General features: G+C 40.8%; 1 protein-coding gene across 6 annotated transcripts in view; it reads right to left on the bottom strand.

Moving 5' to 3' along the window:
- Positions 1 to 424: 424 nt before the first annotated feature.
- The window catches only part of TNXB (tenascin XB), a 79,707-nt gene continuing 65,584 nt past the window's right edge, over positions 425 to 14,547 (bottom strand). For all 6 annotated transcript variants that reach the window (XM_077286108.1, XM_077286107.1, XM_077286106.1 and 3 more), the window contains 14 exons: positions 14,155 to 14,427; positions 11,934 to 12,236; positions 11,482 to 11,778; positions 10,726 to 10,848; positions 10,273 to 10,410; positions 10,027 to 10,146; positions 9,644 to 9,787; positions 9,395 to 9,525; positions 9,143 to 9,275; positions 3,548 to 3,699; positions 3,363 to 3,459; positions 2,457 to 2,618; positions 2,156 to 2,319; positions 425 to 1,558 (listed from right to left, as the gene is read on the bottom strand). In XM_077286108.1, coding sequence (XP_077142223.1) covers positions 1,460 to 1,558; positions 2,156 to 2,319; positions 2,457 to 2,618; positions 3,363 to 3,459; positions 3,548 to 3,699; positions 9,143 to 9,275; positions 9,395 to 9,525; positions 9,644 to 9,787; positions 10,027 to 10,146; positions 10,273 to 10,410; positions 10,726 to 10,848; positions 11,482 to 11,778; positions 11,934 to 12,236; positions 14,155 to 14,427 — 2,336 coding nt within the window. In that variant the 3' untranslated portion in view covers positions 425 to 1,459. The remainder of the gene's footprint in view (positions 1,559 to 2,155; positions 2,320 to 2,456; positions 2,619 to 3,362; positions 3,460 to 3,547; positions 3,700 to 9,142; positions 9,276 to 9,394; positions 9,526 to 9,643; positions 9,788 to 10,026; positions 10,147 to 10,272; positions 10,411 to 10,725; positions 10,849 to 11,481; positions 11,779 to 11,933; positions 12,237 to 14,154; positions 14,428 to 14,547) is intronic.

Raw genomic sequence — 14,547 nt, 5'->3', positions numbered from 1 at the left:
TGATATCAACACAACGTGGTGTTTTCAGTGGTGAGAGCGGAGAAAGCCGCTGCCATACTTCTCTGGCGGTAGAACAAAGCATCAAGCAGTTGTCCCTTATTTCTCCTGACATCTGTCAGTGGAGATTCGGGAGGGCTCCATAACCACTAGATAATTGAACAAAATTGCCAAAATTGTTGATATTGGCCTTCTCTTTAGCCCAACGAGTGCTGGGGTGTTTAGTCGGGTAGTTTGCCATTTGTCAGATTATTTGGATATTTCTTATGTCCCCTCATCTTCTCATCTGTCTCCATTTTCCAGTGTTTATTGTTGCCTATTTTTGGGTTTAGATTAGACCAGGTTTTGGAAATATCTGCAGACCGTAGCTCCCTGTGTATCGTGTCGCAGTACACGTCTACTCACATCACACACAAGACATCATCGTCATCATGTCCCATCAGATTTTATTTGAAGCGGTTTACAGAACAGACTTTCACCATCTCTTCCCTGCCATATTGTCCCTCCGATGCTGTGCTTTTATAAAAATAGACAGTGTATCCATTTTGCTATATATATATAATCTATTTATATATCGGTGGCGGGAATAGGGTAGAACCAGGGCCCTACTTCCGCCACCATCTTCTCATTGACTCTGTGACACGCACCTCTTACCCTAGACCTCATCATGGAGGCTGTGGAACCCCGTTCATGGCTTTCCTGGTTATGATCTTGTTCTTTTATGACAATTTCTACTTTTCTAATATTGGAAAAAATAATAAAATTGATTTACATCTATATACATCAGCAGATAAAGCAGCAGCCAACCCTACGACGGTTGCACTACGTTAATACGGCCATTTTCATATGTACGCAGCACGCCACAGCCGTAATATTGGCGGTGGCTACACGTGTACCATATCTGGACATATTTCTCATCATCAATCAGATTACTATTCTCTTTTTCAATATTTTAGATTTTAGTTTACTCCCAATGTTTTTTGGTCTTTGTTTGGGCATTTACTAACACATACTTCATTGTGAGGCAGACCAAGTGATTGCTCGAGGGCCATTCTCAGAAGGGGCCCGATTCTATATGGACTCATCGTCTTGCTTCCCGATAGATAAGAACGCGTTTCGGACTCCTCTCCCCAGAGGAACCAAATGGTTAGCCCTTTTTTTCTCGGTGGCAAATAATAGGCACCAATGTTCCTCTGTGTTTTTCATTTCCTTAACCCACAGTAAAATTGGTATTTATAGTCCTGACCTAGAGCCCAGATTTCTCCTCCTTGCAATCATTTTCCCCACTTTTTAATCCATTATTATATATTATGCAGATTTTTATGATGAAGCCATTCTAATTTAAAGGCCCAAAGTTTTTTTGGGCCAAACATCTTGGAAGGACGGAATGTATGTTAAGGTTGCAGGAGGTGTCACATTTCTTCCAGTTTTCAGTTTAGTGGTTCTGAAAAATCTCTTAGCTCTAGAATCGGCGTCGGTTGCTCGCTGCTCGAGGACGCATTTTCATCTCGGTGAAGGGAATGGAGAACTCAAAACCTTTCCAAGTTTTCCAATTTATACCCTAAGGAAGGAAGATAATGTATATTACATTTTTATATGATTCAATTAATGAGACAAATGGATAAAATGGGACGAAAAAGAATGAGGCACGAGAGGAAAACCATCGATCAAGAAAGTGGTCTACAAACCAACTTCAAGCATCAGGATTTGAGACATTTGACACCAAACCTTCATCATCTACACAACAGGTTGAGTTTTTACGTCACAGTACAGACTTGGGACCAACATGAAATGTGCATTTTCATATATTATGTCACCTGACGCTTTTTTTTAACTCTGTCAATAAAATGCCTTAGGTGTCAAGAAAGAGCATCACCCTGTGCCTGCTCAGGTTAGCTAATACCAAAATGCCACTTATGACCGGGTCTTGACTGTTCTTTAATTTTGCTGTTAGTAGAAAAGTTTCTTTATATTTAGTAAATCATTAAAATATCTGTCTGGAGTATGGATCCTGACTGTTGCACAATGTTCTTGTAGGAACAGGATGGATCTAAACACATCGCGATTCCAAACTGATAACACAGGAACAAAGCTAAAAATATTCTAGAAAGGTTTCTTGATAACATCCCTGAGGTTGAACGTGACTTCGGTCACTCACCTGGTGGTCTTTGTTGTTGTTGTATAAGCCGTTGAGATTGGCGTAGTGGCAGTTTCTGTACCACCACGCTCCCCTATATGACATGGCGCATGGAAGGATCCTCCTCTGAGTGTCTCGGTCATACGTAGAGAAGATCATGTTGTTGTGGTAACTCATGGAGTCCCCTGAAAAACATGTTACATATCAGTGTAATATCAACACAATGGAGGGAAATGAACTCTAAGCTGCCAGAAAAAGGAGAGGTAAGTGTCTGGTCTGGGTTTTACAATTTTAGTATGTGTTGTGGGTAAGGCTTTGTTACCTGCATCTCCCCTGTATTGTCCAAGCCTCAGTCTGAAGTTTTCATTTTCAGCTTCCACGCGGAAATCATCATACACAGCAAACGCAACCTCTTCTCCAGCTCGGAGATCCACACGTAGCTCGTAAGAGCCTGAAGAGGAGATCTGGTGCAGAGCAATGTTACCTACAGAAGAAAAGAACAGTAGAACATGAAGGACATCGATTATTTACTCATATTTACATAAAATAACGGATTTGGTTTTGGATTACCAGTGATACGAGTGACACCAACCCTACAAAACCAAACTGGTGCCCAAAACTAGGTAGTCAACTGAGAACCTGAAATTGAAGACAGGTGAAGCAATTTCACATTACAGATAATTGGATTTTGCCTACAATGAAATTCGTTGACCAAAATGATTCTACTACTGATCCCACGAACCTGTAATGTCCTGAAACTTAAGAAGTTGAGTGGAATAATTAAGATTGTGGGGGTCAAACACTTAGGTCACCCATTCACCTGCAGAACACAGGAATTGTGGCACTTGTTCATGTATATGAGAATGGGCCCCGTGCCTGATGATGAAGCTCAGCTCCTTCATTCTGCTGGTCGATAGTAGTCCCGGAGATCAAACTCAATCAATTTTCCTGAGGAAACTCCATCAATGGAAATTTTGTAAAGATCTGGCCTCCAGGGCACCCAATAATTAATATTGAAGAGGCCACAGCACGTGTGGGAGCACAGTACTGTACATATCAGCATGGGCCCATGCCAGGTGATGCAGTTCAGTCCCTTCATTCTGCTGATCAGGGGTCAAACTCCACCGATCATACATGAATGATTTATCCTAGAGAAAGGCCATGAATTTACAGTAAAGGAAAGTAGTGGTTGGATTGTTTTCTTTGTCATGTAACCGTGACCACTTACCCAGCCAGAATTCAGAGGTCAGGTTGCCAAACCCATTCTTATAATCATCCCACTCTCGATAGAAGTTTGTGCTCCCGTCCATCCTTCTCTGGAAGACCTACAGAAAGGAGACCAGGGTTTATCTCGTGACTTTATACCCTGGTTAAAAAGAAATGTTAATTAGCAAAATTGCATCCTATACTTACAATCCATCCACCTCCATCAGTCTCCAAGTCACAAAACACGGTCAGCGTCCTTTCTTTATCTCCCCCGAGATATATGGTAAACGTTCCATTCCGAATCTCTCCATTCATCCTTTGTTCCCAGCAATCCCGGGGATATGGGAACCTTAAACGACCTAAAGGTGAAATTATGGTTTTTTTTTTAGAGATACTGCTCTTTTGTTGTTCACGTTATCAAAGGAAACTTTATCATGTGTTTTTAGGGCAATGTGGCATTGACTTCACCCCCCAGAAGCAGGATACCCTCAAATGCTCATAAACTTCCATAATAACAAAAAAAGTCCATCAGGTCTAACACATTTGGTATTGCACCAAATCTACAGCTGTCTAAAAAGTAAAAGGAATTATTTTTCTAATCTTTTTGCTTATCTCTAATTTTATATTAATAAGTATTTAGCACCCGGAATGCTGAAACTTTGGACTGTTTTGGACAAAATTTACTGATTTTTTTCTATTAATTCAGAAGCCCCTGGGAACGAACTTTAGAAATCCGCCTGTAATAGATCAAAATGTCAGAAAGCTTCCAGCCCGGGTCATGTGGATGCCATCCAAAGTGACGGAGGTTTTGGATATGAAGCTTTGTATTCTGACCCTTGAGCCTTCAATCGTCGTCAATTTGATACAAGTACAACTCTATTCTATTATTATTAGGTGATTGTTGATTTATTTTTCCCTTTGTCCAAGAGAACTAAAATTCTTCCTCGGCTTCGCTGATGAAAGTTACTATAAGGCAGTGTACTATTAGGCTGTGAACCAGGACCAGGCTCAGATCGGAAGACCAAGCTCGACCATGGGGTCTCCTGACCTGAGGGACCTGCTTCATAGGCATATATAAAGCAGTCATTTTAGGTCGGGAGACCAAGGAGACGGTCCGGGTCTTCCGATCTGAGCATGGTCCTTGGTTCACGGATGCGTGAAACCGGCCTAAGTCATAGAGAACGAATAAAGATGGTAGTTACATGGAGCCTGCTAACTGGAGATAACAATAAGTGGCGGAGAGTCATGTTATTAGCTCTTCATGTAGAAGATCAGGGATTTCACTTCTAATAATCTTCAAAGTCCTTTGGAAGAAACAAAATTGCCGTTGTCAGCAGCAGTTCTGCTGTCGTAACAGAAATGATATGGATCAGATGTCACACAAGCTGGACGGACTCCTGTAAAACTTCCCAGATAGAGGCCAAGAATGTGATATCGTGAAATAAATCCAGCCGGCTTGTCAAAACTTAATTATGTGAACAAGCAGATGACACTCGGTCTTACCATGCAAGCAAAATTATAGCGGAAAAATCCCAGCTGCAACCGAGAGATTTACAAGCGGAGGATGAGGCGGTAATACGAACGCCATGTAACATCTGCACGACTCAGCACATCATCATTACAGAGCTGAAGATGGCCCTAATAAGCCTCTCCTTTTCATGGGATAACACAGAAGATCTGACTCTTTGACACAGTGTGTACAACTTGTATCACAGAGTAAATTTGGTGTGCCCTCTAAATTACTGAACCCACAAAAGTGAGTATACCTCTAAGTGAAAATGGCCAAATTGTGCCCAGAGTGTAAATATTTTGTGTGGTCACCATTATTTTCTGCCTTACCTCTCTTTGGGCATGGAGGTCACTAGAGCGTCACCGGTGGCCACTAGAATCCTTTTCCCTCCTCCATGATGACATCACGGAGCTGGTGGATGTTGGAGACCTTGCGCTGCTCCACCTTCCATTTAAGGATGCCCCACAGATGCTCATTAGGGTTTAGGTCTGGAGACACACTTGGCCAGTCCAGCACCTTTACCTTCAATTTCTTTACAAAGCAGTGTTGGTTTTGGAGGTGATTGGGGTCGTTATCATGTTGGAATACTGCCCTGTGGCCCAGTTTCCAAAGGGAGGGGATCATGCTCTGCATCAGTATGGCACAGTACATGTTGGCATTCATGGTTCTCTCTATGAACTGTAGCTCCCCAGTCGGCAGCAGTCATGCAGCCCCAAACCATGACACTCCCACCACCATGCTTAACTGTAGGCATGACATACTTGTCTTTGTGCTCCTCACCTGGTTGCCTCCACACACGCTTGACACCATCTGAACCAAATAGGTTTATCTTGGTCTCATCAGACCACAGGACATGTTCCAGTAATCCATGTCCTTAGTCTGCTTGTCTTAAGCATAGTGTTTGCGGCTTTCTTGTGGATCACCTTTAGAAGAGGCTTCCTTCTGGGACAACAGCTATGCAGAACAATTTGATGCACTGTGCGGTGGATGGTCGGAGAACTGACAGGTGGACCCCCCACCCCTGTAACCTCTGCAGTAATGCTGGCAGCACTCATACATCTATTCTGACCAGACAGACTCTGGATATGGTGCTGAGCACGTGCACCCAACTACTTTGGTCAACCATGGCGAGGCCAGTTCAGAGTGCAACCTGTCTTGTTAAACCTCTGTATGGTCTTGGCCACCGTGCTGCAGCTCAGTGTCAGGCTGACGGTGATCTTCTTATAGCCTCAGCCATTTTCATGTAGAGCAACAATTCTTTATTTCAGATCCTCAGAGAGTTGTTTGCCATGAGGAGCCATGCTGAACTTCCAATAAGAGTGTGTGGGAGCGATGACGCCAAATTTACCACACCTGCTCCCCATGCACACCCGTGACTTTGTAACACTAATGATTCACATGACACCGGGGAGGGAGAATGGCTAGTTGGGCACAATTTGGCCATTTTCACTTAGGGGTGTACTCACGTTTGTTGCCAGCAGTTTAGACATTAATGGTTGTGTTTTGAGCTATATGCAGAGCACCAAATTTACACTGTTATACAAGCTGCACCCTGACTACTCTACACTGTGTCATTGTGTCAGATCGTCAGTGTTGTCCCAAGAAAATATATAACAAAATATTTACAAACACGTGAGGGGTGTACTCACTTTTGTGATATACTATACTTTTCTATGGCGGCAGTATTATAGTAGTTATATTCTTGTACATAGGGGGCAGTATTATAGTAGTTATATTCTTGTACATAGGAGCAGTATTATAGTAGTTATATTCTTGTACATAGGGGCAGTATTATAGCAGTTATATTCTTCTACATAGGGGCAGTATTATAGTAGCTATATTCTTGTACATAGGAGCAGTATTATAGTAGTTATATTCTTGTACCTAGGAGCAGTATTATAGTAGTTATATTCTTGTACATAGGGGCAGTATTATAGTAGTTATATTCTTGTACATAGGAGCAGTATTATAGTAGTTATATTCTTGTACATAGGGGGCAGTATTACAGTAGTTATATTCTTGTATATAGGAACAGTATTATAGTAGTTATATTCTTGTAGATAGGAGCAGTATTATAGTAGTTATATTCCTGTTCATAGGGGACAATATTATAGTAGTTATATTTTTGTACATAGGGGCAGTATTATAGTAGTTATATTCTTGTACATAGGAGCAGAGTTATAGTAGTTATATTCCTGTACATAGGGGACAGTATTATAGTAGTTATATTATTGTACATAGGAGCAGTATTATATTAGTTATATTCTTGTACATAGGGGCAGTATTATAGTAGTTATATTCTTGTACATAGGTGCAGTATTATAGTAGTTATATTCTTGTACAGAGGAGCAGAGTTATAGTACTTATATTCCTGTACATAGGGGACAGTATTATAGTAGTTATATTCTTGTACATAGGAGCAGTATTATAGTAGTTATATTCTTGTACATAGGGGGCAGTATTATAGTAGTTATATTCTTGTACAAAGGAGCAGTATTATAGTAGTTATATTCTTGTACATAGGGAGCAGTATTATAGTAGTTATATTCTTGTACATAGGGGGCAGTATTATAGTAGTTATATTCTTGTACAAAGGGGCAGTATTATAGTAGCTATATTCTTGTACATAGGAGCAGAATTATAGTAGTTATATTCCTGTATATAGGGGACAGTATAATAGTAGTTATATTCTTGCACATAGGAGCAGTATTATAGTAGTTATATTCTTGTACATAGGGGGCAGTATTATAGTAGTTATATTCTTGTACATAGGATCAGTATTATAGTAGCTATATTCTTGTACATAGGGAGCAGTATTATAGTAGTTATATTCTTGAACATAGGAGCAGTATTATAGTAGTTATATTCTTGTACATGAGGACAGTATTACAGTAGTTATATTCTTGTTCATAGGGGCAGTATTATAGTAGTTATATTCTTGTATATAGGGGCAGTATTATAGTAGTTATATTCTTGTACATAGGGGGCAGTATTATAGTAGTTATATTCTTGTACATAGGAGCAGTATTATAGTAGCTATATTCTTGTACATAGGGGAAGGATTATAGTAGTTATATTCTTGCACATAGGGGCAGTATTACAGTGCAAAATCTGGAACCGGGCTCTCCATCTATTTTATAATTCTATATGGACTAGAGGGATATTTGAGATCTCTCAAATATCAGGGCCCCTGATGTGGTCACCACCTTTGCACCCCTATAGCTTTGCCCCTACAGTCCCTTTATCTCTTATTGTGTTCCATAATACCACTAAGTAAAAATCTGCAGCTGTTTCTCCCTTCTCTCCCTTCCTTCATCCATTCTATGTACTGTTTTACAATAGAAGGCTTTTGGTGGGGGACTGAAGTAGTTTCAAACAATTTACAGAGCTCTTGCATATAGGAAACCTTGAAGATGATGATGAATAATGATAAGTCTGACAAAGTCTCATAAATTTACAACCATTACTAATTTATGCAAGACGAACAACCCTGACTACCCCAGTGACCTAATGTGGTGACCTTGGCTCCGTTGCAGTTGTTTTCCAGTTGTTACTCTCACTGAAATATTACATTTATCCAATTTGATGAAGTACTTTCCCTTTTAACCCAAATATTTATATGTCTTTTTCTTTATAAACTTTTAAACCGAAAATAATTTTGTTTTGTTCTTTCCGTAATGACGCTCCTATGGCCGGACACAAAAAAACATTCAGTTCTTGGATCAATAAATACAGGAAATATTAGAGAGGCCTCCCCCAGTTCTATGTATATTATGAGTATCCGGACTAGCGCAAGAGTCGATATTGTGACACAATTGAATTTGTTAAATTTTAAGCTCAGCCGTTTGGTGACTCGCGCTGGGAATGTCGCTCTATTCAATGCTCGTTACATAGAAGATAAAGATCTATGAAGTGCAATAATCATGTGGCTACAAAATTGTTCCAAAATAGATTGCGACTTGTTTATTCCCTTGGACTTTGCCTAGAATTGGTAAGTTCACATATCACTTTGTTGCCTCCTTCACACTTGGGAGATTTGCTCCAATGTACGGATCATCCGTACAAAGTGTCATGTTCATGAAACACACAAAACGTCACGAAAACCCAGTTAAGCAAAAAAAGTGTTCGGAATTCCAGGAGATAAGGAGTTACACAGGCCTCCCATCCAGCGAACAACGATTCCCGACTTTGCCGATGGACAGGAGTCCTGCGAATCAATTCTCCCATCTCTATTCCTGACCATCATTTTTCTTTACTCGTTGGGTGATCTAGGATCTCGATTTTTTACTTACCTGTTGTAAAAGAAGTTGAGATGGGAGCTGAGCTGGTTCCACCCCTCAGAGCTCTCAGCTGGACTCGATACTGAGTGGAAGGACTGAGTTGACTCAATGTGGATGATGAGAGATGAGGCAACAGACGGATCTCCTGAAAGATATCAATATGTCTATGCAATTATGTCTAACACCGTTGGAAACAAAGATAACTAAAAGTATTACTAGGTTGGATGCGCTTCTACTAGTTTGGGAAGATCAGGTTTACCCTACCTTAACTTCACCTTCTGGTGTTTGATAGGTCAACAGATACCCATCAGGCATGGCATCTGGAGCTTTCCATGTAAGCAGCGCACTACGAGCTGTGATTTGACTGGCTGTGAGGTCTCGTGGAGAGTCTGCACCTGTATGTGAATGAAGAGACCATCCATGACGTTATGGATTTCCGTGATTTAGGTCCAATTTAGGGCTCGTAGAGTCTTTTGATCCAAGAAACCAACTGTAAAGAAAAGTTCTACTCACTGGTGATAAAAGATGTGGATGTTGGTGTGCTGGTCATGGACCCTTGTGAACTTTGCACACTGACAAAATATTCAGTGTGGGGATGTAAACCAGTCAGAGGAAGCTCGGTTCTGTCACCAGGAACTGGAACTGTGACCAACGGGACTGCAAGAAGACGAAGAAGTTAAGAACTGTGATTCAAACTGTGTAGATATTAGATTAAGATGGTCGACAACAACCAAATATGGAACTTGACCAATTTTAGCACATCTATGTTAGCAAAATAGTGGTATTCAAGAATGGTGGTCCCTATATAGAAATAGACCAATATGCATAGGAAGGGTGGTGTTCTCAAGTGTTGGGCTTTTTTTTGGAAGTTAGTAATGAGCCAAGGTTTCTCTTACTGTTTTCTGCCCTGTAAGAGACCAAATATCTGTCCACTGGTCCTGTAGGAGCTTCCCAGCGCATAACAGCTGACACTTCCGTGACATCATGGGCACGCAAAGAGCGCGGACCTCCTCCAGCTGTTATAAAAAGAAAAAAAACTCAGAATTCGAATTACAGAAAGGTGATTTATTTTTGGAATTTAATGGTTCTTATATAACACAGATAAATGTTTATAGGCACCAGCTTCGATAAAAGTACCGTACCGGTGGTGAAAAAGTCCGTCAGGGGTTGGCTTTCCTCAAATCCCCGCACAGAAACCACAGTGACCTCATACTGGGTTCCCGGGATGAGGCCTTTCAATTGGGTGTTGGTTCCAAAAACACTGGTGCTTTCAGGTTCTCCTAAATTATTAGAAGGCTATTAATAAAAGAGAAAACACAATTCTCCACATTTAAAGAAATTTCCTTCTTCCCTGTATATAGATCTAGTCTTTTTATCCAACTGGTGGTGGTTGCCAGTAAAAAAAAAGTTAATGATCTCTCCCATTTGGCTAAAAAAAGGACCAGATTTATTTATATGGAAGAGAGGACCATATGCTAGGAATGGAGAGGAGGAGGAACAAAAGGAAAAAAACACCAGATTCAGGAGAACAACTGACAGAATAAAACAAAATTTGGCAAGTGACAGGACTCAAGTAACATGATAGTTAGGTTTACCTCCGTCAGCCAGTTGATAGGACACTTTGAAAGTGGTTGTCTCGGGATTTGGTGGGTCCCAACTAACATCGACTGAGGTCTCCCCAATATTGGTAAATCTAAGTTTCCTTGGGAGTTCTAAATCTAGAACAAAGGAAACAAAGGTTTATAAATGTAGATGACAATCTAAAGAAATTCAAGTAATTCTAAGTTTCTTCTCTTTAAAATTTAGTTAAAAGGTTGATGAAACCAAATAGTCATGTTTGTCACAAAAAACACGAGTCTTCTATCAAATTAAATGGTCAATATAGTTCGAAACTAGAGAAAAATATATGATATGCAAGTCCGGGTAGATCTTAGTGCTTAGATTTACCCCATGCCAAAAGGAAATTTCTGACTAAAACCTGAGGCAGCTGTGGTGGTCCTAGGACCCAATGGGGATTCCATTCCACCATGATTATAGACCAGTTACACATGTTTTCCACCTTGGACAATTCCTTGTTTTTAGAAGTTTTCCTTGAAGATCAGTAGATCACAAAGTTCCCTCTTGCTGGGTTCCCAAGGGATCAGTTGTGATCTGTGGTGAAACTTGCCAGTGCCACCACAGGAGAAGACAAGTCTTCTGTGCCCATTCACATCATTGGGTTATGTGTTTAATACAACAGTTACTCCATTTTGAGTGACGCGCTCCCTCTCATAAACCAGATTCCCCCCTTAAGGTATATGACAACGTTTTCTTTAGACAACTCCTTTAAAAGTGTGAATTATTTTTATTACCTAGAGGCCCAGTTTTTCCAGTGGCTTCTAGACTGCTAGTCTCCTCTCCCTTCAATAGACGATGTAATTTTACTGTGTAGACAGTATCAGGTTGTAGCCCGGAGAGAAGCACGGTCCGTTCTGTGCCCTCCACAGTTACTAAACTTGATAACTCTTGACCTTGAACAGCATATCGAACATTGAAGGAGTCAAATGCACCTTCTGGAGCCTCCCAGGAGACATGCATGGCGTGTGGGCCATGTGGAGAAAGGTAAAGGTCACTGTAGATAGGAGGTCCTTGTGTCTCAAGAATTCTTGCTAAAAAATGGGGACAAATACATAAACAATAAAAGTAAAATAAAAAAATTATTCAAGAAAAATGAAAATGAAGAACCTAAAAATGCCACCACCAAAACATTCAACCATCGATGATCGACTTTGGCCATCATGGATGTTGTAGACTGATGTATTACCTGTTGTCACCTCTGTGGATAAGGGCATGCTTCTCTTCTCTCCTCTTAGACCAAAGGCATTACATTCATATCTGCTGGCTGGGAGGAGGCCTTGGACAATGGTGCTGGTGTCGTGTCCCGCAATCACAATTTCCCTAATTCTACCATCAGGATCGCGACATTGGACAACGATGGAGTCGAAGGCAACATTTCCTTCCACTATCCATGATAACGTTATGGTTTCCTGGGTCACATCAGAAGCCACCAGCTTGACCAGGCGAGGATCCATGAGAGATGCTGCTGAGGGGGCAACTTTCTTTGGTACTGTAAAAGTTTTACGATTAGCTTTGTGAATAACTGTGTAATAGAGTTGGTTCAAATAGATTCTCGGGACCAATTCAGTAATTTGTGGCCGCTGGAGAGGAGATATAAGAGCAGCCTCCCATCTCTTCATTTGATTAGCCGGCATGATGTGACATCATCGTCACGCTTGGGTGGTTGACAAAAAGAAGAGCTGTAGATGCCGTCAAGTAAATGGCTGCTCTTATAGCTCCTGTACAGTGACCACCAATTACTGACCAGATCCTACAAATGTACCTGAGCCTAGTCTACTACATAACTTATTACATAACTTTTCATTCTCTGCAATTCTCATGATCAAATATTCTTGATCACAATTTAAATTCTTGAATTTTAAAGTAATAAAATGGTCACCTAGTTAATAATACAGGCTTTTGCCCACAACATGATATAGGCAAAAATAATGGTTTCCTCTATTGGCACAGATAGTACTGCTATCCTGTTTCTCTTTCTAAACAATGTATATACAGACAGTACTGTCTCCCTTCTTCCTAAGAATCGTGTACATATAGAAAGTCTTTCCCTGTGAATGATGTAGACAAAGACAGTACTGCCTTCCTACTTAACCCATAACGATGCTCTCACAGATTGTACTGCCTTGATGTCTCTCCTTGTAAACTATGTAGGCGCTGTCTCTTTCTGCAACCTATGTGAGCACATAAGATACTGCCGACTTATCATCTCCTGTACATGATGAAAGCACAGTTTGTGCCACCCTATATCTCTCCCTGTGCATTTTTTGTCCCGGCCATTTAGCTTGTCCCATAGTGCGGCTCTGGTGGTGCACATGCGCTACCTGTGTTCCGTTGTCCTGGCTCGCTGCATCAGCGTGACCTAGGCAACGCCGGGTACTCTGCTCCCGTGCATCCGGTCACATGGTTCGGTGGCTGGGACTTCCGGGTTCTCCTGGCCACGCATGCGCCGTCACACTCTAGGGTCACAGCTATCCGCGCAATTGCTTTTTAGTATAAAAACCCCCCTGATTTTACTATGGCTACCCCGTGACGAAGGAAAGCCTTTCCAAACGCGCGTTGGGGTGCGCAGCAACAGGACGTGGGACCCTTAAAGGTATACTACTTTCATATTTCATTCCCCATATCCTCTTTCTTTTTAGTATGTTCACTTTTTGCACTTAATGGATTATTGGAATTTTTGGGAATAATTTTATGGTTAAGCACATATTTTATCCCATTTCTTGCACTGGTACTTTAATATAACCATTATATATGGTATAATTAATGGAGATGTGGTATTGGTTCCTTTCAAAGTTTTGGCACATAGTTTTTTTCTTTTTTTCACTTGAGGAACATGTGTAATATAAGTGGGTCTGCCTGCCTTGATTAAAAGAGATAAAAAATCTTTATACAATCTATTATTATTAATCTCTGTCCCAATACGCGCACATTGCTTTTACTATTTTATATTTAATGTTTGTATATTTCTGCCACTTTTTATTTAATAAAGCCATATGATTAATTATACTCTGTCTGGTCACCCCTGTAATTCATGGTTTTTGGTTGTGTGGTTAGTCTTGTAAGTTATGTAAAAAGATATAGTGCTGATTTTGTACTTCTCCCTGCACCTGATGTAGGCACAGACAGTACTGCCTCCCTGTCTCTCCATGTATGTACATGTTATAGGCTCAAGTAGTACTGCCTCCCTGTTTCTAAGTGTATGTACATGTTATAGGCACAGATAGTACTTTCTCCCAGTTTAATTAGTGTACGTACATGCTATAGGAACAGACAATATTGGTTGCCTGTCTGTCCATGTATTTACATGTTAAAGGCACAAATATTGCTGCCTCCTTGTTTCTTTTTGGCATTCATTTACACAGTATTTATTAAATAGTCACAGTGAGCTGCTATGGTGGCTCCATCACCTGTGGTGGTCTCGACTATGGATGCTTTGCTCCTCTTTCCTCCTGAAACTCCATAAAGGATAAACTTATATCTCTTCCCAGGCTTTAAATTTTCAACCTCTATGGACCGTTGGAGCTTCTCCAAAGTAACCTCCTTGGATTTCCCCTCGGCATCCCGGTACATGAGAAGAAAAGTGTCGAATTCACCACCAGTGACTTCCCAAGAGAGGCGGACAGTTTCACTGTAGACATCAGATGCAGAGAAGGACTCCAGACGCGGAAGCGTAGTCTTCTCTAAAAAAAACAACAAGCATGAAATATCATAAACCAAGGCAAGAACAGCTCTTAATTGTCTTTCTGGTGTGACAATTAGGGATCAGTCATTAAGGGGGCTCTAAGGTGTATGGACATCGT

The sequence above is a fragment of the Ranitomeya variabilis genome, chromosome 2 (assembly GCF_051348905.1).
Source record: "Ranitomeya variabilis isolate aRanVar5 chromosome 2, aRanVar5.hap1, whole genome shotgun sequence".
NCBI lineage: Eukaryota > Metazoa > Chordata > Amphibia > Anura > Dendrobatidae > Ranitomeya > Ranitomeya variabilis.
The sequence above is the reverse complement of the archived record's forward strand: the minus strand, read 5'-3'. Positions and strand labels throughout refer to the sequence as shown.